Source organism: Mauremys reevesii, linkage group 27 (assembly GCF_016161935.1).
Source record: "Mauremys reevesii isolate NIE-2019 linkage group 27, ASM1616193v1, whole genome shotgun sequence".
Classification (NCBI taxonomy): Eukaryota; Metazoa; Chordata; order Testudines; family Geoemydidae; genus Mauremys; species Mauremys reevesii.
The window spans coordinates 6,055,776-6,076,337 of NC_052649.1; the positions used below are offsets into that span (position 1 = coordinate 6,055,776).

Sequence of the window (20,562 nt, forward strand, 5' to 3'; positions counted from 1 at the left end):
CAGCAGCGAAGGACGTAGACACTGTTTGCAACCGGAAGAGCCCAGGACTGCGTAAACTGCAGGTAGCCTGGTTTGAAGTGTTGTGGCCCATGACAGCCGGCAGGTGGCAGTGACACACCACTAACCTAAGTTAACCCTCACCTCCCCAGAGAGAGTACACATTGGCCAATGCTCCCAGGGGCTCACAAAACTTAACCATGCGCCCCCACACACACTGTAGTGCTCTGGCTGGGCAAGACCCTTTCCTTAAGCAACAGTGAGACACACCCACACACAGGCATCAGAAGTAGCATCTCGTGCCTCCTGACGTAGGCTGCAAAGGCCCAGAGCCTCAAAACCTTCACTTCCTGGCTGTTTGAGAACCTCTAAGGCTCTGGGCCAATGTCAAACGCAGAAGGGTTGAGTATAGAACCCAGGAGTCCCGAGTCCCACTCCCCTACGCTCATCATTAGATCATAGGGCCCTCCCAGTGGGAGAAGTAGAACCCAGGAGCCCTGATTCCCTAAGCCTGAAAAAGGACGCCAGTGAGGCTGAAGAAAAGCTATTAAAACATTTGATCACTTATCCCCAAAAAGCTCGGGACTGGCCAGAATTGCAGATTCCCAGTCACTTCCCTGCAGAACCACCAAGGGCCAGTGTGAGTTGCACGTAACAAGAGCGCAGGCTGATTTTACAAACTCTGTAATGGGGCTGGGTCTTTGGAGCTTTCACAGCAGCAGTATCGAATTATACAACAGGGGATGGAGGAGACAATTGGAGCGTGTCTGATCTGTCACATATAAGAAAAAAAAACAATCTAAAATGGACTAAACTGTAGAGGTAGCCAACTGATAACGGTGGAAGGGGAGTCATCTGGCATTAAACTCATAAACACATGGCTCTAATGTTCTTCCCACACACCCCATCACAGCAGCATCATTCGAGGTCTCAATGAAATATTTATTACAAAGAATCAAGCGAATGGGATAATGTTACCCCCTCCCCGAATGAACAATAATAAATAAATAAAATACGCTTTTAAAATAGTTTGTTAAATGACATAAATACAGGACAGGTCATTGCTTTTAAGTGGCTTTGCTCACATTTGGGCTGTGTACATTTCACAGACACCTCCCCGCCACCCTCTACTCGGTTCAATAGTGTATCATAGGCCCCATACTGCCAAAGGAGATTCTCCTGCGGTTCAAATGGTAGAGGCCTGTGTGCTGAGTCCTAGGCCTGCTACCACCATGAAGCTATGAGCAGTAGCACGGAGAGCCATGAAGTGCAGAATCTACAATACATTGATGTGGCTAGAGCTTGCGGATTTCATAGCGCTTAGTGGAGGTTCGTTATCCCCCCGTTTACAGAAAGGGGAAACTGAGGCACATAAAAGGAGTGTGGCCTGACAAAATGGCAGAGCTAAGTGTGGACCTGAGGCACCCCAGGTCCCTGTCCTAACCACTAGGCGGCACTGCAGGAATCAGACAGCTGCCAATCAACCTCAAGAGGCCACCAAAACCAGCACAATCAGGGTTTACAGCGAATGCCAGATGTGGGTCTGGTCTAAGGCAGTGCCTCCCAGGGCTCCCCGGTGAAGCTTCCAGTGATACCCCACTGGGGGAGGGTTGCCCCCACCCCCTACAGACTCTAAGAGCAAAGCTTCACATTCCCTTCAGGCGGAGCAGGGGTGGGCTGGATCCACAGCTGCCATGCAGGGCAGGGAGGCTGGCGCCCACGTGATGTGGAGGGTGTCCGATGGGCAGAGCGCCAGGGGAACTCACATCCAAGAGGCGCTATGCAGAGCCAGGCCCTGCCCATGTCCCAGCTGGTGCGTGGCAGTGGGGGGGATAGACACATGCTCACACACACACACACACACGGACGCACCATGGCCGGACAAGACAGGACTGGACACACATCAGACAGCCACAGGGACGCAAGACACGGCACAGGACAGGGGAGGGGCGCTGGGCAGCCATGGCCGTTTCATGTCAGCCCAGGTTTTGGCACCGGGTGGGGGAGGGGGGAAGCAGCACTGCCCAGAAAGTCAGAGGTCTGGGCTGGATCCGTCCAGATCCCTTTCACCCCACCCTCCTCTCAGCCTCCACCATCCCAGGCAGCGGGGTGGGGGGGGAAGGGGGTGGAACAGAGCCCCAGTGGGGAGGGCAGGGAAGGGCCTGGGCCTTTGGGTAGAAGCCTGTTGGGGAGCTGCAGGCGCTGGCCAGGCTAAAAATACCCCAGAAGTGAAGGGCCCCAACAGGCAGGGCCATGAGCCCTGGTTCCCACCCCAGAAGTGGGTGCAAGAGAACAGGGCAGGCCAGAGCTGAGCCTCGAGAAGCTGTTAACACCTCCCGTCCCAAGCCAGCTGGGAGACACCACCCCCTCCAGCCCTTCCCCGCTTTGGGGAGCGGGGGGCATTACAGCCCAGGGGCCGCCTAGCTCTCAGAAATCAGGGGCTCAACCCACCCCTTCTGGCCACCCCACAGCACTCACATGCGGGGAATGCCGCCCGGCTCAGCAGGCAGGGTGGACGCATTCAGCACAGCCCCCCCGCGTCGGGTCCCTTACGGGGCACAGGCCCCAGTGCACACCCCACACGCATGCATCGCCCCCTGCCCCATCCGCTCTGTCTTGGCAGGCGAAATCGAGCTGCGGGAGCTGCAGGCTGGGCCTGGACAGAGCCATGTGGTCAAAGGGCTGGGTTCTGTTGTAGGCACTGGACCGCAGAGGAGATTCCTTGGCACTGGGCGGGGACCCCGGTTCTCTCCAGCAATCGGAGGCGCCGGGCGTCCCACTCCCCTGGCAGCTGGATCATTGAGAGCACCATGGAAATACAATGGGATGGGGGGGGGGGTGAGTGGGGATCAGAACCAGGGCAGGGAGCGAGGAGGAGGTGGCTGCTTCAAGGCAGCCCCAGGACTGATCGGTTACATACCAGGGTTGAGCATGCTTTCCTCCCCGGGCTGGGGGGAGGAGGTGCCCTAGCCTTGGGGCATGGTGCCCCATGCCACACATCTGCATGTGAGGGGGGAGCAAGCTGGGGCCCAGTTTGGTCAGCTTTGGGGACAGGGAAAGAATCATAGAATCACAGACTACTAGGGTTGGAAGGGACCTCAGGTCGTCATCTAGTCCAACCCCCTGCTCAAAGCAGGGCCAATCCCCAGACAGATTTTTACCCCAGTTCCCTAAATAGCCCCCTCAAGGACTGAACTCAGGACCCTGGGTTGAGCAGGCCAATACTCAAACCACTGAGCTATCCCTCCCCCCCAAGAAACACTGGGCTGCCCCTCCCCCCGGGTCCCCTGAGGGGTTTACGGTGGGAGTGAATCTTCACTATCTTATGGGAGATGAGTGGGGAGCACCACTGGCAGAGGGGCCCCCCTGGCACTGCTGGCAAGGGATCCCCATGGAGGGGGGAGAGCATCATACAATCTCAGGCCAACCCTGCTAGGGGGCATGAACCAACCCAGCCTCACAGGGGAGTGCTATGCTCAGAGGCTCCTTGAGGAGAGAGATCCTCCCCCCAGTAGATAATGCCCCATCCCAGGGGCCCCTAGCTGACCGAAACCCCACCCCCTGGGGTCCCTGGCAGCCAGGTACCCCATCCCCTAGCGGATGTAAACGTCCCGCCCCCAACCCTCCAGGTCGTTCTTGTTCCGGCTCATGGCCTCCTCCTCATTGGGGCAGTAGCGGTCGCGCCCTTTGCTCCGGCCCCGCAGCTGCCGGTTGTGGTTCTGGTGGTCGGGCTCGGCCTCGTCCCAGGACCCCTGGCGCTGGTGGAGGTGGTGGCGGCCCAGGCCCCGGGGGTAGGCGCCGGGGGTGCCGCCGCGGGGCTCGGGCTCCTCGTAGGGGTCCGTCTCCATGTCCATGCAGGAGTCGCCCGGCTCGGTGTAGGCAGAGTCACGGCTGCCCTGGGTCTCCGAGTCGAAGGTGTCCTGGCGGGACAGGCCGCGGTTGGCCAGGCGAGCGTGCTGCTGGCCTGGCCGCCCCTGGCCGCGGTTGACCAGCTCCCCCGAGTAGTCGTGCAGGCTGGCGCGCTCCCCCTCACGCGTCTGCTCCCCATGCACTAGGTAGGGTCCCTGGTTAGGAGAAGCAGCGACAAACCATGCGAACGGGAGAAGACAAGGCAGAGTTAGTCTGCCCACCAGGGGGCGACAATGGCAGATCAGTACCGGTTAATACACACGACAGCGAGAGCAGCCTCTGGCCTGCTGAGCCCTGGCCCCCAATCCCAGTCTGGGCCACAAGGGAGATGAAAGCATGGGGTCTCAGCCCAGCCCAGCCCCTGGGGAGGTTATACCTGTAATGCTGAGTGTGTGGGATGGTTTGCAAAGGTGGAGTTCAGGGCTGGGATGCAAGGGCTGAGGGCCAGGACTGAGAGGCAACAGCAGAGCTGTGGGGGGGGAGGCCCTGGACTGGAATAGTGGGGGTGGGGGGCTGTGGGCGGGATTGAGGGGCGCTGGCAGGGCGGTGTATGGGGAGCCCTGGACTGGCATAGTGGGGGGCTGTGCGATTGAGGGGCGCTGGCGGAGCGTGAATGAGAGAAGCAGGCCTGGCTCCCGCCTGCCCGAATGAGGAGCAGGCCATGAGCCACAGCTCTTCACTTTCCAACGAGCATTACAGACACCACGACACAAACATGCCCTCACCGCCCCCCACCCCACACACCAGGGCTGGGCACGACTGGGGGCAGGTTGCCAGGCAGCTGGAGAATCTTCATTTGCACTTATGGGGTGGTGCCCAGGGGGAACCAGCCACTCACTAAGGCAGCAGTCGGGAGCAGACAGAGAAGCCAGGCAGGCCAGATCCCGAGGGACGGGCACAGACATGGTGTGTCGGGGTGCCCTTAACAGAGGCCTCTGAGCTCAGTGCTCTCGGAGACCAGGGGCGGCAGCCTGCAGGCAGGACTTGGGATGCCTTGTGGGTGGGAGACTTCAGGGGACAGCACGAGGGGAGGAGATGGGAGGAGCCCAGCTTCCTAGCCAGGGTGAGGAAACTGCCAGACGCTTCCTCGCTAATGGCTCCCATCTATACTAGCGGGGAAGGCCTTGTGACAAGCCGTTGGCCGAGAGGATGCCTGGCTCCGCACAGCCGTGCAAGGGTTTCTGGCTCAGGTCTGGCTGCGCTGGTGCTGCCCTCTGATGTGGAAAGGGAGTCACCCCCCTGCCCCAGCACTGCCCCATCCTGCACTGCTGAGCCTCGTGTTCCGAAATCACCCAGCGGCCTTTGCTCCCACTCCGGGAACGGTGCTTTGGGAATCCCAGAATGCACTGCGCCGAAGGCAGAGACCAGCAGGGCTACGGGTCCCGCGTTAGAGGGGTGACGGGACGGAGCCCCATGCAAACAGGATCTTGAGCTAGAGTCGGCTGACGGGGGCGACCTAGCTCTCCAGAGCAGGCTTTTATGCAGAAGCCTGGGGGGCAGACGGGGTGGGGGAGGCTGATGGCAGCATGGCACTTCCTGGGCAAAGCCCAGCTCCCTGTGATGCAGCTACAGTGCTTGTGTTCCCCCTGTGGACGCGATGCCCCCAGTTCATGAGCCTTAGAACAACGCTGGGCAGGCGGAGGGAACCCCTCCACCCGCAGAGAACACGGGGCAGTGGGACGTGGGGGCAGCAGCAGAGGCGGCAGGGGGGAATCAGCCAGGGTTTCCCATGAAGATTTCTTCCTTCATGTTCATTGAAGGCGCCACCTCCTCCTCCTCCTCTTAAAGCTACAGCGCGTGCTCCTCCACCCTGGGCGGGGCGCTCAGCCCCTGCTCCAGGCTGCCCTTCCCGCCCCAGAAGCCCAGGTTGCGCTTGAGGGAGGTGAGCACCTGTACCTGGAGGTTGGAGACGGGGGCGGGGCTGGCGGCCAGGGCGGCGGTCGCCATGGTGCGGTTCAGGAGGGGATTGGGCGGGTTGCTGCTGGGCGGGTGCGTGGCCTTCCAATAGGCTTCCAGGTACTCAGCCAGGTGCTCGCAGGCGTCTTCCAGTTGGTTCTCGTCCAGGATGATGTCAAACATTTCCTGCAATGAGAGAGGGGCGTGAGGTGGCCCGGCTGGGGGTGTGGGGAGGGGCCTTGGCCAAGCTGGGGCAGTGGGGAAGGGCAGGGCAAAGCAGGGTACTTGGTCAAGCTAGCAGTGAGAGGCCGCGGGGGCAGGTAGTGGGGGTACAGGCTGACCAGGGCAGGCTGTGGGACGGATATTCATTGGCTGGGGGGCAGGGACTTGGCCCAGGCTGCGAGTATGGGGCAGTGGGGCGTGGCAGGTATTCTGCCGAGCTGGAGGTGTGGGGCAGCGCTGTGGCAAGCAGAGGGGGTGGGGTGGGACAGGCGGTGGGGTGGGTACTCACTGGCTGAGCTGGGGGCGTGGGGCAGTTGTGTGGCAGGGAGAACGGGGGGGTAGGGAGTGGGGCAGGCACTCACCGGAGGGCACTGGGCCAGCTTGTCCGACGCCACCATCTGCACGTTCAGGTGCTTGGCCTGGGACTTCCCCCGGGACTTGACCAGCCTCTGGAGCACCTGCAGGGGGAGGGGGCAGGAGGTGAGCGCAGGTGAAGGGATCAGGAGTTCCCGGGGCATACCCCGCCCTCTGTTCTTCTCCAGTGCCGAGGAGAGGGGCAGGGCACGGGGGGCTGACTCAGGGCGAATGAGGTATCATTGCTGCTTGGCCCAGAGCTCAGACAGGAAAGCAACTCTGTCCCTTTAAGATGCTGGGTTCCCTAACCCCCAGCTCTGCTGATGCCCCTCAATCCCGAGCCACAGCCCCCTGCCAGCCCAGCCCTGGGCCTCTCTTAAGCAACCACTACTGTGTTGAATGTTAGAGGACAAGGCTGAGACCCTACAACTCACTGCACTTGTGATCTAACCCTCCCCCCACCTTGCTCTGACCAGGGGGCAAACCAAAATCCAGATCCCATGTGCCCGGACCCTGGGGACATTTGAATCCGGGATGAGCGTCTTGAGCTTGTCCTCAATCCTGAGATCTCGTATCAGGCTGGGGGTGGGGGACACAGCTGTCCAGGCTGACTTTGGCCCCACACATGGATCAGGGTCCCCACACACATCGGCCCTACACACGGAGCAGCTGATTGTAGCACCAGCCACTCTGAGCACGGGGGCATCGGTGGGGCACCGATCTTGTTCTGCTCCCCCCAACCCATGGCGCCTGCTGGCGTGACCCTGCGGCCATGGGGCGGTAGAAAGGGATTATACATCGGCCCCGGCCATGCCGCGGGGTTAGGCAGCATGGCAAGGAGCTGTCTGGACTGGTCCCCAAGAGATTTACGGTTACATACCCAGACCACACCCACGGCCCCTGCAGAGCGCATACCCCAACCATGCGCCCCGGGGGAAAGGTCTGTGGGGCATCCCCCCTCTCTGGTACCCACTGGGTTCCCGGCATGGGAGGATCTGGGCAGCGAGTCCCCAGGCTGCAACACAAGAGCTGGGTCACCCCCCTGCGGGGGGGAACGCACCCACCTTGGGGGAGGTGATCTTGATGTAGACGATGATGGGGGCCAGCGAAGTCTTGGCCAGCTGGGCTGGGTGATTGATGGTGTCGGCGTCCAGGGCCACAAGCTGAAGTGTCCGGGCCAGCTCGAAAATCCGCTCGATCTCGCTCTGCACCTCAGCTGTCGGAGCAGAGAGACAGTGAGAGACTGTGGGGAGGGGATGGTGTGGGGGGGGGCAGGGGCAGAAAAACTGTGGGAGACTGTGGGGAGGGGATGGAGTCGGGCAGGCAGAGAGACTGTGAGAGATGGGGGACAAGGATCAGGTGGGGGGCCAGGAGTGGGGGGCAGAGCCTGGGTAGGGGTTGGGGGGAAGGGGCCAGGTGGGGAGGATCCTGGCACAGAATGTTATAAGTGAGGGAGCTGTCAGAAGGGATAGCAACAGGGAAAGCGAGGTGAGAAAGGGGGAGATATGGAGGGTCTATGTGGGGGAACAGCCACCGGGAGGTGCCATACTGGGGTCTCTGCATTCCAAAGGCAGTGCCCCACCCCACCCCCCCAGACACACACGAGACACATGGGTGGGAGGGACGTGTCTCCTGGATCCCCAACGTCGGGTACCTTCATGCCGTGCTGCACACTGGGCAGTGGGATCGCTCCGCGGAGCCCATGCCTGGCATGTGCCCAACGTGTAACGCTGCCCGGGCTGGACGTACAGCCAGTATGGACTAGAGATCATCCAGCACCAAGCCACGAGGTGGGGCAGGGTCTGGAGCTGGGGGCACGGTAGGGTGGGGGAAGAGGGACCCACACACCCCTTTCGCCTAGCAGGGGACAAAGCAAAACCCAGACCCCCAATGTGCCTGGACCCTGGGATGAGCGTCCTGAGCTCATCTTCAATCCCAAGGCCTCATATCAGGCCGGGTGTGGGGACAGACCCCTGAGGAGGGGCCTCCTGCCCTGGCTGATTCCGGCCCCACACACGGACCAACTCATTGTAGCTCCGAGCCAGGGGGCATTGGCGGGGCAGCGATCTTGCTCCGCCGCCCACCTCGTGGCCCCTGCTGGAGTGACCCTGCGTCCATATGGCGGTAGGAGCAGGGGGTAACACATCGGCTCCCAGCACACCTAGGTCGCCTGTGGATCCCACAGGGTTAGGCAGCATGGTAGGGAGTGGTCTGGACAGGTCTCCGAGAGGTTAAAGGTTACATACCCAGGACATCTGTACCAGGAGCAGGGGAGGAAGGAAGCAGCGCGGAGGGAAGGGAGTGGGGGGAAAGAAAAAAGGGGAGGGAAAGAAGGAGTGAATTGAACTGATCATCCCAGGAGTCAGTGCGTTAGGCCCCGCCCCAGCCCAGCCCAGCGGGGTCAGCATCCGCAGCTCACGCGAGCCCTGTTAGTCACCCCACTACGCGACAGCACCAGTGCCCAGGAGACCGGAAACACGGCCCGGCCCTGCTGAATGGGAGTCATCAAGGCACGTCACAACCCAGCATGCACTGTAGCGAGGGGGCCTGCTTGGTGTGGCCAAGCATCCCAGCATGCACTGGGGGGGCCCTGCTTGGTGTGGCCAAGCATCCCAGCATGCACTGGGGGGGCCCTGCTTGGTGTGGCCAAGCATCCCAGCATGCCTTGGGGCATGAGCAGCACCACAGGGCCTCTCTTTCCATCTAGCACAAGCAGGCGAGGCAGGGAGCCCTGCCCAGGAGCAGGCGAGGCAGGGAGCATGGGCCAGGAGAGCCCCTCCAGACAGGGCAAGGGGAAGAGATGTCCTGGGGCACGGTGGGCATTCAAGGGCCATCCAGGGGTGAGGGAGGGGAGGACGCAGGAAGCTGGAGCAGCTCCCAGTGGATACAGATCCAAGCCAGGCTTGAAAGGGTTCAACCTCTGAACCAGGCCGTCGGTCTAAGTGAGAGTCAGCCAAAAACCAAAACAGGCCCGGGGTAACCAAGCGGGGCCGGGGTGTGGGAAAGGGTTAAATCCACAGCTCCCCTCCGCCCTTAACCCCCCCCCCCCGACACCATGGTCTCACCCAGGCTGGAGCGGGTGCTGGAGCGCTCGATGATGGTGTGTTTGCTGGGGTTGTTCAACACGGAGCGCTTGGCCAGGGAGATATCGGCCGTCACCCGTGTGATGGAGATTCTGAGAGGGACAGAGAGAGGAAGAGAGCGTAAAGGGGGAGGGGGGCCTCTGGCACTTGCTGTGGCCCCCAGCAGGGTGCCTGCCCCACCAGGCCAGAAAACAGGACCCCAAAGGAGCCCTGGGGGCAGAAGTCAGGGTGTGAACCCTGGCACCTTGAGGACAGGATCCCCACAGGGGGAACAACCCCATCTGGGCTGCTCATTGCTGCCCGCCCAGCAAGGGGGTGCAAGGTGGGAGCGCCAGACTCCTGGGTTCTCGTGCTTACAGAGTGCTTGGAGATCCTCTGACGAAGAGGGCTGGGGATGGGACGGGAGATAGTCTAGCTCAGACAGAGTGTCCTGCGTTAGGCTGGAGCGAGAGCGTGCGTCTGACACGCTGGGATCTCTCTCTGTCGGACAGAGCCTATCGCCGTGGGGCAACTCCCGGAAACCGGGATTTTGGGTAAAACACCATTTCCCTAGTGCCCAAAAAGGGCCACGGGAGGGGGTGGGGGGAGAGAGGGTTGGCAGCATCTATCCGAGGAGTCCCCACACCTGCCGTCGAAGCGATGCTTCAGGAAATCGAAGAGGGCTTTCTGCATCATGTCCGTCACCTGGGGAAAGAGGGTGATGCTGGAGTCAGACACCTGGGGGGCGGGAGGGAGGGGGAGTCGGGATTCACTGCATCAAGGTGTGTGCGCATGTGGAGAGGGGTTAGAAAAGAGAGAGCAATGGACATGGGAGGGGTGGGCAGTGATTTCAGAGGTCAGATGCCACTGGCTCTCCCTGGCACAGGCCCTCACGCTTGGTCACTGGAGAGAGCCCTCTCTGATACTACCAGTGTGGAGAGGGAGACAGAGCAGATGGGTCCCGGAGATGGAGAGAGGAGGGTGCGGGCAGATGCAGAGGTGGAGTGGGGCAAGATTGGAGGGGGAATCGGTGAGATGGGAGGGGAGGGGGAAGAGGGAATGGCCAAGTGGATGGATGGATGGACACAGATGGGGATGGGTGAAACAGGGTGAATGAGATCAAGGGTCACCTGCTCCCCAGGAAGGGGCTGAACATTCCACCTTCCCAGCCTGCCCCCCAGCAGCACAAGTCTCTGCCCCCCTGCCCCGTGCACTCGCCCCGGGCTCACCTCGTACCCCTTCAAGGATGGCCCCACAAGAATGATCGGCCGCATGGAGGGCACCACGTCATACGGCGGCACATGCTCTGCCTGCCGGGAGAGGACAAAAGACAAGGTGTGACGTGTGCCTAGGGGGTCATCGGACCAGGGGGCCCAACCCCCATGGGGGCACTACAAAACCCAAGTGCCCTGCAGGGCAGGGGAAAAGCTGGCACCTTCTTGGGCGCAGGCTACCCAGCTCATGCTGATGCCCCCTTGGCTTGGGGGCTGGGTGGCTATGCTGGGAGGTTCTGCCTTTCTGCCATCATGGCCCAGCACGGGTGGTGGCACTGGGTGTCGGGAGAGGGGAGCTGGTGGCATGGGAACACCCATGCTGTTGGCTCTGGTACACTGACACGGCCCATCACCGCTGGCAGAGGAGAAGCTGGGTGGGGAAGGATCATTATGGGGGCCCGGGCCCGCCCCCACCCTTTAAAGGCAGGTCAAGGAAAGCCCTTTTACTCACCGATTTCTGCTTCTGCTTGGCTATGTCCAGTGATCACCATTAATGGGGCAGGGAGGGGGCAGGCGAGAGAAGATAAACAAGGCATGCGTGTTATTGACAGGTCATGCCAGCAGACACGCAGTGCCAGCGGGGAGGTTTCTGTAGCCGGCGGTGTGTGGGAAATGGGGACAGGCAGGGGAGGGGGCTCTGGAACCTGGCTCAGACTGCAAGAAGGAATCAGGGGGAGGGTGGCGCAGGATCTAAGGGAGGGAGTGTGACCACATGGAGGGGATGGCTTGGCTTGGCTCCCCCAGGTGCCCCCCAGGTGCTACGCAGCTCCCCCCTGCACTGGCCCTGTATCCACACACCCTGGCACTGCAAACACCCTCCCCCCTTGGCAGCAGCAATGCCCTCCTCCCTTGCACCCTTGGCTCACAGGCCCTTGCCCGCAGGCTGCCCCCCTTGCACTACACTGAATCCCCCCCCCCAACTGATCCCCAGCTCTGTGGATCACTGGGGACCCCTGGGTGATGCAGCCCCTGCCCGTGTACTCTAGTGCCCCCCCCGGGCTGCTCAACAAGCAGCATCCCAGCAACCTCCAGGCCACAGGGGCCCAACAGGAGCCGCCCCCCTACCATCTAATGGGGGTAGGATGGGATGGGACAGACAATACCACTCCCATGTTTCCGGGGGGGGGCAGGGAGGGGGAGTGTGCACTGGAATGTACCACTCCCATGTATACATGGGGGGCACAGCATTGGCACATTCCATGCTTGGAGAACCGCTAGAACATCCCACTCGCAACTTTCTGGGGGGGCAGCAGGGGCACTGGAACATTCCATTCCCATGCTTGGAGAACCATTAGAATGTTCCACTCCCAAATTTCACAGGGGAGGCCACCACTGGAACATTCCATTCCCATGCTTTACATGGAGGGGTGGGGGACAGCGCTTCAGACTTCACATGGTGTGAGGAGCTGCCAGAATGTTCCACTCCAGGTTTCATGGGGGAGGAGCAGTGCTGGAACATTCCACTCCCATGCTTTAAGCTGGGGGCATTGGAACCACTGGAATGTTCCACTCCCGCGTTTCACAGGGGCAAGGCAGCGCTGGACCGCTCCATTCCCATGCTTCATGTGGGGAGGGTGTCAACTGGTAGAAATGCTCTTAACTCATAGGCCATGTGTGTGATCACTGGAACATACCATTCCCATGCCTCATGTGCACATCTGTGTATGGGGGGGGGATAGATGGGGGGCACCCCGATGGCTGCCCCCTTCCAGGCCATGCTGGAGATGGGGTTTCCTGGTGTGATGGGGAACACACCCAAAATAGCCTGCAAAGGGGACATCCAGCCCCGGCTATAGGTCCCCTGGTGCCTGTGAGATGATGCTCTTACTCCATAGTGTGCCCCACCGCGGCTGAACGACAATGGGACCACGTCCAAACCATGGCCCTTTCTGCCCCCCAATCCAAAGCTCCCCAACCAGGTCAGCGAGCCCCACACACAGGGTGAATCACGGGTATTAGCAGCAGGCGTGAGTGAGGGTGCGGCAGGTGGATGCAGAGCCCCACTCTGGGCTCCTTTACCTTCTTAAAGAAGGGGATGCGCTTGACGTTGGAGGGGGACGTGGTGACACTGCTGACGCTAGCCTTAGGGGAACGGGGGTTCTCCAGGCCCTCGGCCTCCTCCAGCTCTAAGTCAAGGGCGTCTAGGTCATAAGCTAAATTAGTCATGTCCAGAGTACCTGGGGGGCGCAGAATGGGGGAGAGGGAGAAAAAGAAAGAAAGAAAGAAAGAAAGAAAGAAAGAAAGAAGGGAGGGAGGGAAGAAAAAGTAAAACAGAAATAAAAAGAAACAGCTGAAAAGAACAAAAGAATGAAAAAATGTACCAAAGGGAGGAGGAAAAAATGATTCAGCAAACGAAAGAGAAAAATGAAAGGAGGGGGAAAAAACCTGATGCTTCCCTGTAGACAACGTAGATGGGATCAGAGTGGGGGGCAGAACCATCAGGTACCCGACCTGCGAGGGCGACAGGGCAGCTGGTAGCAGGTTTCTTCTGCATGCCATGGAGGTGGGCATAAGTGGGCATGTCCGGGGGATGTCTGTGCTCCGGTGGGCAGACCTGGAGCATTCCTGCGTATACGTCCTTCTGCCTGTGCCCAGTTGTTCATCCACACATGTGCGTGACTCTCCATATGCGTGCCAGCATGTATGGTGAGCCCCACACGCTCAGCCCAGTGCGAGAGCTCATCAGCCCGGCTGCCCATGCGTGGGACACCCTGGGCACAGCCATGTGCTCCCCCGCCCGTGTATGCGCCTGTGTCTCAGCCCTGGCCTGCGTTTGCAGGGGGCACGGAGATTCCAGGAGCTGCAGTAGGATTGCTGAGAAGAAAGCTGGGCACTTCCAGGCCGGCATCCTTGTCTCTCTGCCACTGGGGGAAATGGGGGGAAGAGACCTGGGGGAAGAGACCTGGCATCTCAGCCCTTTGTTATCGCCAAGGCCACAGCCAGAATCAGCCCCTCTCCATCAGTCTCTCTTAGCGGTGCAGTGAACTTTGCCAGCTGGGGACTGTCCACTGTCAAAGAGCGAAGGGAGGGGGTGGTCTTACCACTAGCAGGTGGGGTGGGTCTGCGCGTCCCCGTCACCACATCTCCCAGGCTGGAGCTGGAGTTGTCCCCGGATTTGCTGCATGGGGCAGAAAGGGAAGGAGCAGTAAAGTGCCTGGAGATAGGGAATTTCCTGTGGGGGGAGAAGCTGGGGTGGAGGGCAGGGGGGACCAGTCTGGGAAGCAACAGAGGGCCCTACCACAGCAAATCCTGTGCAAGGGGGAATTGCCCTCCATGCCCAGATTCTGAGAGAGACTTACATCTGGAACCGCAGCACCAGGACAATGCCATGTGCCCATCTAGCCTGTCCTAGACCCCTCCTCCAGCTGGGATCAGACCACTGGGGCCAGAGTCCAGCACTCTCCCACTCACCCAGTGATGTAACAGATCAGATCAAGGGCCCATCTAGCCAGCTATTCTCCCTACTGTGCCAGTTCAGACCAATGAGTCCACCTATTCCTGCACGTTCTTCCTGACCCCTTCCCAGCCGGCGCTCGGGTTCTGCCCTGAAGCATGGGGATGGAAGGCCTTTTGCATCCTCACTGCTGATCCTGGAGCTGGTTCTCCCCTGCCTGGCTCCTTGTGCAGGAGTTTACCACTGAGCAAAGGGAATGATGACCCAAGGTGCGCAGTAATGAGCCCACTGGAAGGGCACGTTGATCCTCCTTCCACTCCCAGTCTCTCACTGGAGCAGATTTGCTCAGATGGCTACAGCTGGGCCTGCCTCAGTTACCCATAACCCACTGCTCTCAATCCCCAGGGGGGCCTTCCCCTCTGGTGCCCAGGGCTCCAGGCTGCATGCGGATACAGCCAAGAGCCGCGATTCCCCCTCTCTCCTCTCCGCCCGACTGCTCCACCTTGAGCTCAGGCGGTTTTGCCTCATCTTCTGCTCCTGCAGCATCCTCATGTTCTCCAGCTTGACGGGGCTGGGGATGAACCCCACCTCGCAGCCCTCCTTCACCAGGCGCCCGATCCACCAGTCGTTGTTGTATTTCTGCAGCACGGAGAGAAGAGGGGCCTGAGACAAGGTGCCGAGCCCCGTCCCCCGCCGCCAAGCCCATCCCCCCCTGCACCGAGCCTGTCCCATCAATGCCATGCTGGGCCCGTGTCCTCTCTATGCCAAACCCACGCCCATCAACACAGTGCCGAGCTCCAGTCCCCCTGCCGCTGCGGTCCCCAGAGCCTCAGCCCGGCCCGGCCCCTACCTCTTTGATATGCAGGAAGTCCTTGGGTTCGAAGGAGATGGCCATGCCCTGGACCGGCACGTCATCATTGGGGGACGGGTTGTAGCCCACGTTTGTCCTCACGGCAAATGCCACCGGCTTGGTCTGTTCAGGAGATGGGTTAGCGGGGGGAGAAGAAGGGGGGAGAGAGACGCTGGAGGGGCCCGGAGCCCCCAGACGGAAGGTTGCGTTGCTCTGGCATTTCAGAGAACGCCGTTACCTAGCGGCTGCAGAGACCAGCCAGGAAGGGAGTTAGCAATCCAGGGCCAAATTCTCACCCCTGAGCCAGGAACACGGAGCAGCCCCGGCCAACTTTCTCTCCTCCCCTCCCACCATAGGAACCAAGGAGAAGGGGTCCCTCCCCCAAGGAACGGAGTGGACCCCCACCCCAAGAGCTGGGGGGCTCTTGGTCACAACGGCTGCCTCAAAAGAGGACCTGGGCGACCGAGCTGACCCACCTACAGAGGGGCCTGCCAGCGCCAGGGGAGATGGGGAAACCCTGCCTGGTTGGGTGATAAACAGAGGCCTTTGCTCTGCAGATCTGGTAACTAGAGTCTTACAGGGCCCTGGCCTTGTCCCCGGCTCCATGGAGCCCTGGTTCTGCTCACGCACAGAGCTGCGCTAATGGGCTGGCCCTGCCTGGGAGAGGGGCTGGCACGTCTCCTAATGGACATTACACCTCAGCTGCCAGCAGCAGAGCGAGGGGGTGCTGCGGCTGCACGGCCTGCAAACCCACTGCACCGGGGGGGCGGGGAGAGACAGGGGCCTCATTAGCTAATGGCAGCCGGACCGTGCAGCCAGTGAGCGCTGCCTGGAGAGCAGGGGCTGGGGCAGGGCCGACAGCTCCCCTCTTCCCAGGGAGCCTGGCTGGGGGCAGGGGAGAGGTGTGCGCTCAGGCTGGGGAAGAGCATGGGGGCAGAGGTGAGCACCAAGGGGCCGCCCAGGCTCAGTCTGGGATGGAGAGTCCCAGCAGGCCCCTGGGAAGCCTGATGTTCATTGTACAGAGGGGAAACTGAGGCACGGGGAGGTGAGACGTGCCCAAGGTCAGGCAGGGAATAGAACCCTGGAGTCCTGATGCCCAAACACCAGTTGCTGTAACCACTAATCCACACTCCCCTCCCAGAGCGGTCAGCTTCACAGCCCTGATTGTGCCAGCCCCGGGAAGGCCTCAGGAAGTGATTTTGGTGCCTGGTGTCTTCCTGCTAGCTCAGGCAGTGGGGTGACCCACAGGATAGTGGGGGCAGGCTGGGAAAGGGTCTGCCTATCCCAGGGCCTCTGGCCAGAGGAAGAGAGTGTAACACCCCCACCCCCCCGTGTGGATATGGCTACAAGGGTGCATCCCCCTGTCCCCAACCTGTGGCAGGACAGCAGCAGCCCCTGGATGAGGTGGGGGGCCCTTCCCCCACTTGGCAGCCAGGGCTAGCTGGCAGCCAGCCCCTGTGGGGGGGCAGTAATGGAAGGGCTGGGATGCCGCCAGGCGGGGCAGCGCCAGCCCGCAGTCTCTTGGCACCAGCACTCTCCCGAGCCCAGCCCAGGTCAATGAGACGTTTCATCAAGATTAGCCAAATGAATTAGCTGATGGGGTCCCTGGACGGCGGGATTTATGGGCGGCGCTGGGTCCGGGGCCAGCGGCAGCGAGAACAGCTAGTACATTGGGTGAGGGGAGGGAGGGAACAGCCAGGGTTCCCTGGCACTCGGCTTCCCCTGCAGAGCGGGGCTCTCTGGAACTGGGTTGCGAGTCAGGGCACCGGCACAGCAATGCAACCTGTTCCGTCGCAGACGGGAAAGGGGCCTGGCCAGAAAGCTGGGGGCTCATGTCCTAGCACCAGGCAGCTTGGCGCTGGGGGTGGGGATGAGGCGCAGCTGGGGAAGAAGGAGTTGAACCAACCCCCCAACGCTGGCTCAGCAGGTAGGAAGGCGAAGTGCCAGCCACAAGCTCCCGGACAGCCCGTGTTTCCCTGTGTGGGCCCCCAGTCCGATCAGCTCCCACCCTGTGGGCTGGATACCGACAGGGACCCTGGTCCCCGCAGCCTGCACAAGGGGATTCAGAGACAGAACCAGAGTGAAGGAACCTCCCCCCTCCCCGCCCCCGAGCACACGCCGTGGCACCTACCTTGGCCTTCTCCAGCTGCGCCAGGGCCTGGCGCTCGGCCTCCTTGCGCAGTGCCTCGCGATCCTCCTCCAGGGACACATCTGAATCCGAGGGGCGGCTGGTGTAGGAATCCGCGGAGCCCTGGGGGAGCAAGAACCCACATCAGAAGGAGGTGGGCTTCACAGCCCCCCCTGTGGAGGGGGCACCATGGCCACACAGCCGAGTGAGCCCATTTAGAGCGGCAGGAGATACTCAGGGGGATGCTGTCACCTCCCCATGCACTGATCACCCTGTGAAACCGCGGGGACAGGGGCCGGCCGGGCAGCCTGGAGTTGGGCCCAGCAGCCCGCCGTGCTGGAGGCGGTTGGATTTCATTCATTATGCACCCATCACCGTGGCCTCTGGGCACTTTAGAAACAAACCATTGCCCAGCACAGCCCGTCCCGGGCTGTAGCAACCCCCACCTCTGGCACACGGGGTAAAACTAGAGAGCTAGAGAGATAAGCCCCTAAGGGACCTTACGCCCCTGTGGGGCAGGAGGGTTTGTAGGACTCTGGGGCTCTGGAAGGGGAGCGGGGTCCCACATAGTGGCTATAGTGCAGGAGTCAGGACCCCTGGGTTCCATTCCCAGCCCTGCCGCTGACTCTCTGTGCCTCGGTTCCCCCTAGCGTGGCGAGGGTTAAGCTGAGTGGCAGGGAACGAGGTGCAGCTGTTCTCACCGCTCTGGGATGGAACGTGATAGCGGGGATGGGACAGGGCAGCGCCAGGCTGGGGGGTGGCATCAGACCCCATGAAAGCACCGGCACTGGCAAGAGAAACAGGGCCACAGGCTGGGAGTTGGGGGGGCACCTAGAAACAGACAGTCTCCCTGGGGTAAGGGGCCTGGAAACCCACATCCTTAATGGAGCAGGGGCAGGAGAACCAACAAGGAGTGGGGTGGTGGGTGAGACCCAGGGGCCACCTGGAGCCAGGCTGGGACCGTTCTCTTGTTCCTAGACCCAAAGGGCTGAGTACTGCTGAGCTTTCCCGCGCTGGGCCTGCCACATGGGGCAGGAGGAGAGGGGGCAAGGAATGAGGAGGGAGCTGGGCTGGGGCAAGGGATCCTAGCAAATCCCCTGCCACATCCATGCTATTTCTGAGGCTCCCAGGAAGCCCTGATTGCAGCTTCCAAAGGGTCAATGCCCTGTGCTGGCCAGTGGGTGTCTGATCCAGTGGGGATAGGGTCCCTGGCCTGTCTCACATCCCCAGCACGAGCCGCCTACCCACAGGCTGAGACCTGGTAACGAAGCAGTCAAAGTGCTCTGCTCCCACCCGGCGCCTCAGCTTCCAGGGTCCCGATGCTGGTTGGGAAACTGAGGCCCCGAGCTTGGCAGTGAACTCAGGGGAGGGAGGAGGAGAAGAGTCCACATGGGGATGGGAGACGTCTGTCCTTTGTGGGGGCAGGCACCTGCGTTCTGGTGGACCCTGACACACATCCCGCTGGGGATCAGTGCAGAGGAGACAGGACAGGCTCTCGGCCCTGACCGTGATGAATGGCACTTCCTAGTCACCAGAGAGCCCTGGCAGGGCAGTGAACGTGGGAGCAGGCGCCCAGAGAGAAGGCATCCCAGCTGCTGCCATGGGGCACTGGGCTCAGGGGCCGGGTTGGTTCAGGAAATCGGGGCATCCAAGGGGGGTTAACCGTGAAGGGCAGTTTAGAGAGGCCCCCTGCACTGTTCTCCTACCCCTCAATCCCGACCCTCAGCCGCCCCACTATGCCAATTCCTGCCCCCCAGCTCTGCCATGGCCCTGAATCCCGACCCAGCTCCCTGCGGAGCAGAGGCTGCTGATGACCCTGCATCACCAAAGGGGTTGGTATCGGGATCCTCGGGGAAGGGGAGGACTAGCAAACTCGTTTCCCTGACTGGCCCGGGGACTCTGTGTTCTCTTGGGGCGCCTCCCCTTTCAGTCCTGCCTTGGGGTTCCCAGACAGCTTCCAAGTCTCCGGGCCCCGGGGGCAGAGCTGGCAGCCCTCAGCCACGCAGCTGCCTCTGCTGGAGCCCCCGAAACATCTGCGCTAATTAGTCAGCTCTCAACCCACACAGCGAGTTCATCTACCTCCCCGGCTGTGTCAGGAATGGGGGGAGCAGCACCCCCGGCTGGCAGCTCAGTGGGGATCGAGGAACCGACGGGGGTTCCCCTTTAATCACAGGCTCTGCACTCAGCCACTTGGGATCTAAATTAAACCTGCTGCTTTCTCCGGAACCCCAATAACTGAACGACCCCGAAGGGCCGGGAGCTGAGGGCAGGGGGCTATTCTCAGGCCAACCAGAGGGGGCGCTGCAGAGGCCCCACAGAGCATCCCCCCCTCAACCGTGCCAGCCTCCTCTCAGGGCAGTTCCAGGTGCCCTTCGCTCCCAGCTGGGTTTAAACACACCAGCAGGATTCACTCAATCAAACACAGATGCATCCTCTGAGGAGCCCCCCCAGAGAGAGTCAATGTGGGGGGGGGCCCTGCTGAGGGGGCCAGCCTGTGCTGCGCGAGGATGGATGGATCTTTGCAAGCCTGGGCAAACATCAGTCAAGAGTGGAGATGATTTAGCTGGATCCGAGGGGACCACCTCCCCGCAGAGACATGCAAACCCTCCCCCCTCTGATCTCCCCTTTTTGGCCCCCCAACTCTGGCCAGACAGCCCTGGGGCAGGGCTAACCCAGACCAACGGGGTTCGAAGCCAAGGTTGCAGTGTACTCACCTCCTCTGAGTCGTCCAGCCAATACAGATACATCCTGCCGTGAGCGGGGGACGCACAGAAGAGGGGGGGAGCCCGGCTGGGAGGGGGCCCCAGTCAGAGGGGCCGAGGGCTTTGGGAGACGAGGCTAGCAGGCAAGGAGGGGAAGCCACAACCCAGTTTTGCTGAGTATCAAGGGTTTTGGGAGCGGGAATCGGCGCCCCGGGGTGGGGTGGGTGGGAGGCCCTGGGGCTGATCTCTCAGAGGTACCATCTGCCCTGCCCCAGGGCTGGGAGAGTCAAGCTCATGAGGAACTGCTGCCCGGCTTCCCTACCTCCGACCGGACCGGAGACACAGGCAGGCAGGAGTTGGAAAGAGCCAGGAGCTGATGACGTGGGGGCCGGGACGCGATTGGCTCAGCGACCGAGCGAGTGTCATATATGAGTGGAGCCGGCATGTGGCCCAGCTGGGTACGTGTACAGGGGATCGCCGGCCCTTTAAGAACGAGGACACTGTTCTGAAGCCCTGCAAAGTGAAATGGGGGGTGCTTGGGGGGCTGGGAGGGAGGCCTGCCCTGGGGGGAGGGGAACAACCCACCCAGCTGAGAGGGATTTCTGGGCACACGGGGTTTTAGCGAGCAGTTACTGTGCTGGGATGTGCCCCGGAGCAAAGGCACTGGATTGGGGGATGGCACCCAGCCCTGGCACCCAGCCCTGGCCGTGCCAACAGGAGCTGTGATTGGAGCTGCGCAGCCGTGGAGCACACGGAGCCAAGACGAATGGGAAT

General features: G+C 61.4%; 1 protein-coding gene across 9 annotated transcripts in view; it reads right to left on the reverse strand.

The window, feature by feature from the left end:
* Positions 1-3,253: 3,253 nt before the first annotated feature.
* The window catches only part of CACNB1 (calcium voltage-gated channel auxiliary subunit beta 1), a 28,062-nt gene continuing 10,753 nt past the window's right edge, over positions 3,254-20,562 (reverse strand). For 2 of the 9 annotated variants that reach the window (XM_039516819.1, XM_039516822.1), the window contains 13 exons: positions 17,090-17,209; positions 14,959-15,081; positions 14,611-14,747; positions 13,756-13,832; positions 12,734-12,891; positions 10,670-10,750; positions 10,087-10,145; positions 9,444-9,553; positions 8,625-8,633; positions 7,443-7,594; positions 6,387-6,482; positions 5,803-5,988; positions 3,254-4,061 (listed from right to left, as the gene is read on the reverse strand). In XM_039516819.1, coding sequence (XP_039372753.1) covers positions 3,591-4,061; positions 5,803-5,988; positions 6,387-6,482; positions 7,443-7,594; positions 8,625-8,633; positions 9,444-9,553; positions 10,087-10,145; positions 10,670-10,750; positions 12,734-12,891; positions 13,756-13,832; positions 14,611-14,747; positions 14,959-15,081; positions 17,090-17,209 — 1,779 coding nt within the window. In that variant the 3' untranslated portion in view covers positions 3,254-3,590. Of the gene's footprint in view, positions 4,062-4,420; positions 5,989-6,386; positions 6,483-7,442; positions 7,595-8,624; positions 8,634-9,443; positions 9,554-10,086; positions 10,146-10,669; positions 10,751-11,165; positions 11,186-12,733; positions 12,892-13,755; positions 13,833-14,610; positions 14,748-14,958; positions 15,082-17,089; positions 17,210-19,800; positions 19,857-20,562 lie in introns of those variants that run through there. The other 7 variants (XM_039516826.1, XM_039516824.1, XM_039516821.1 and 4 more) reach the window with 7 other exon arrangements.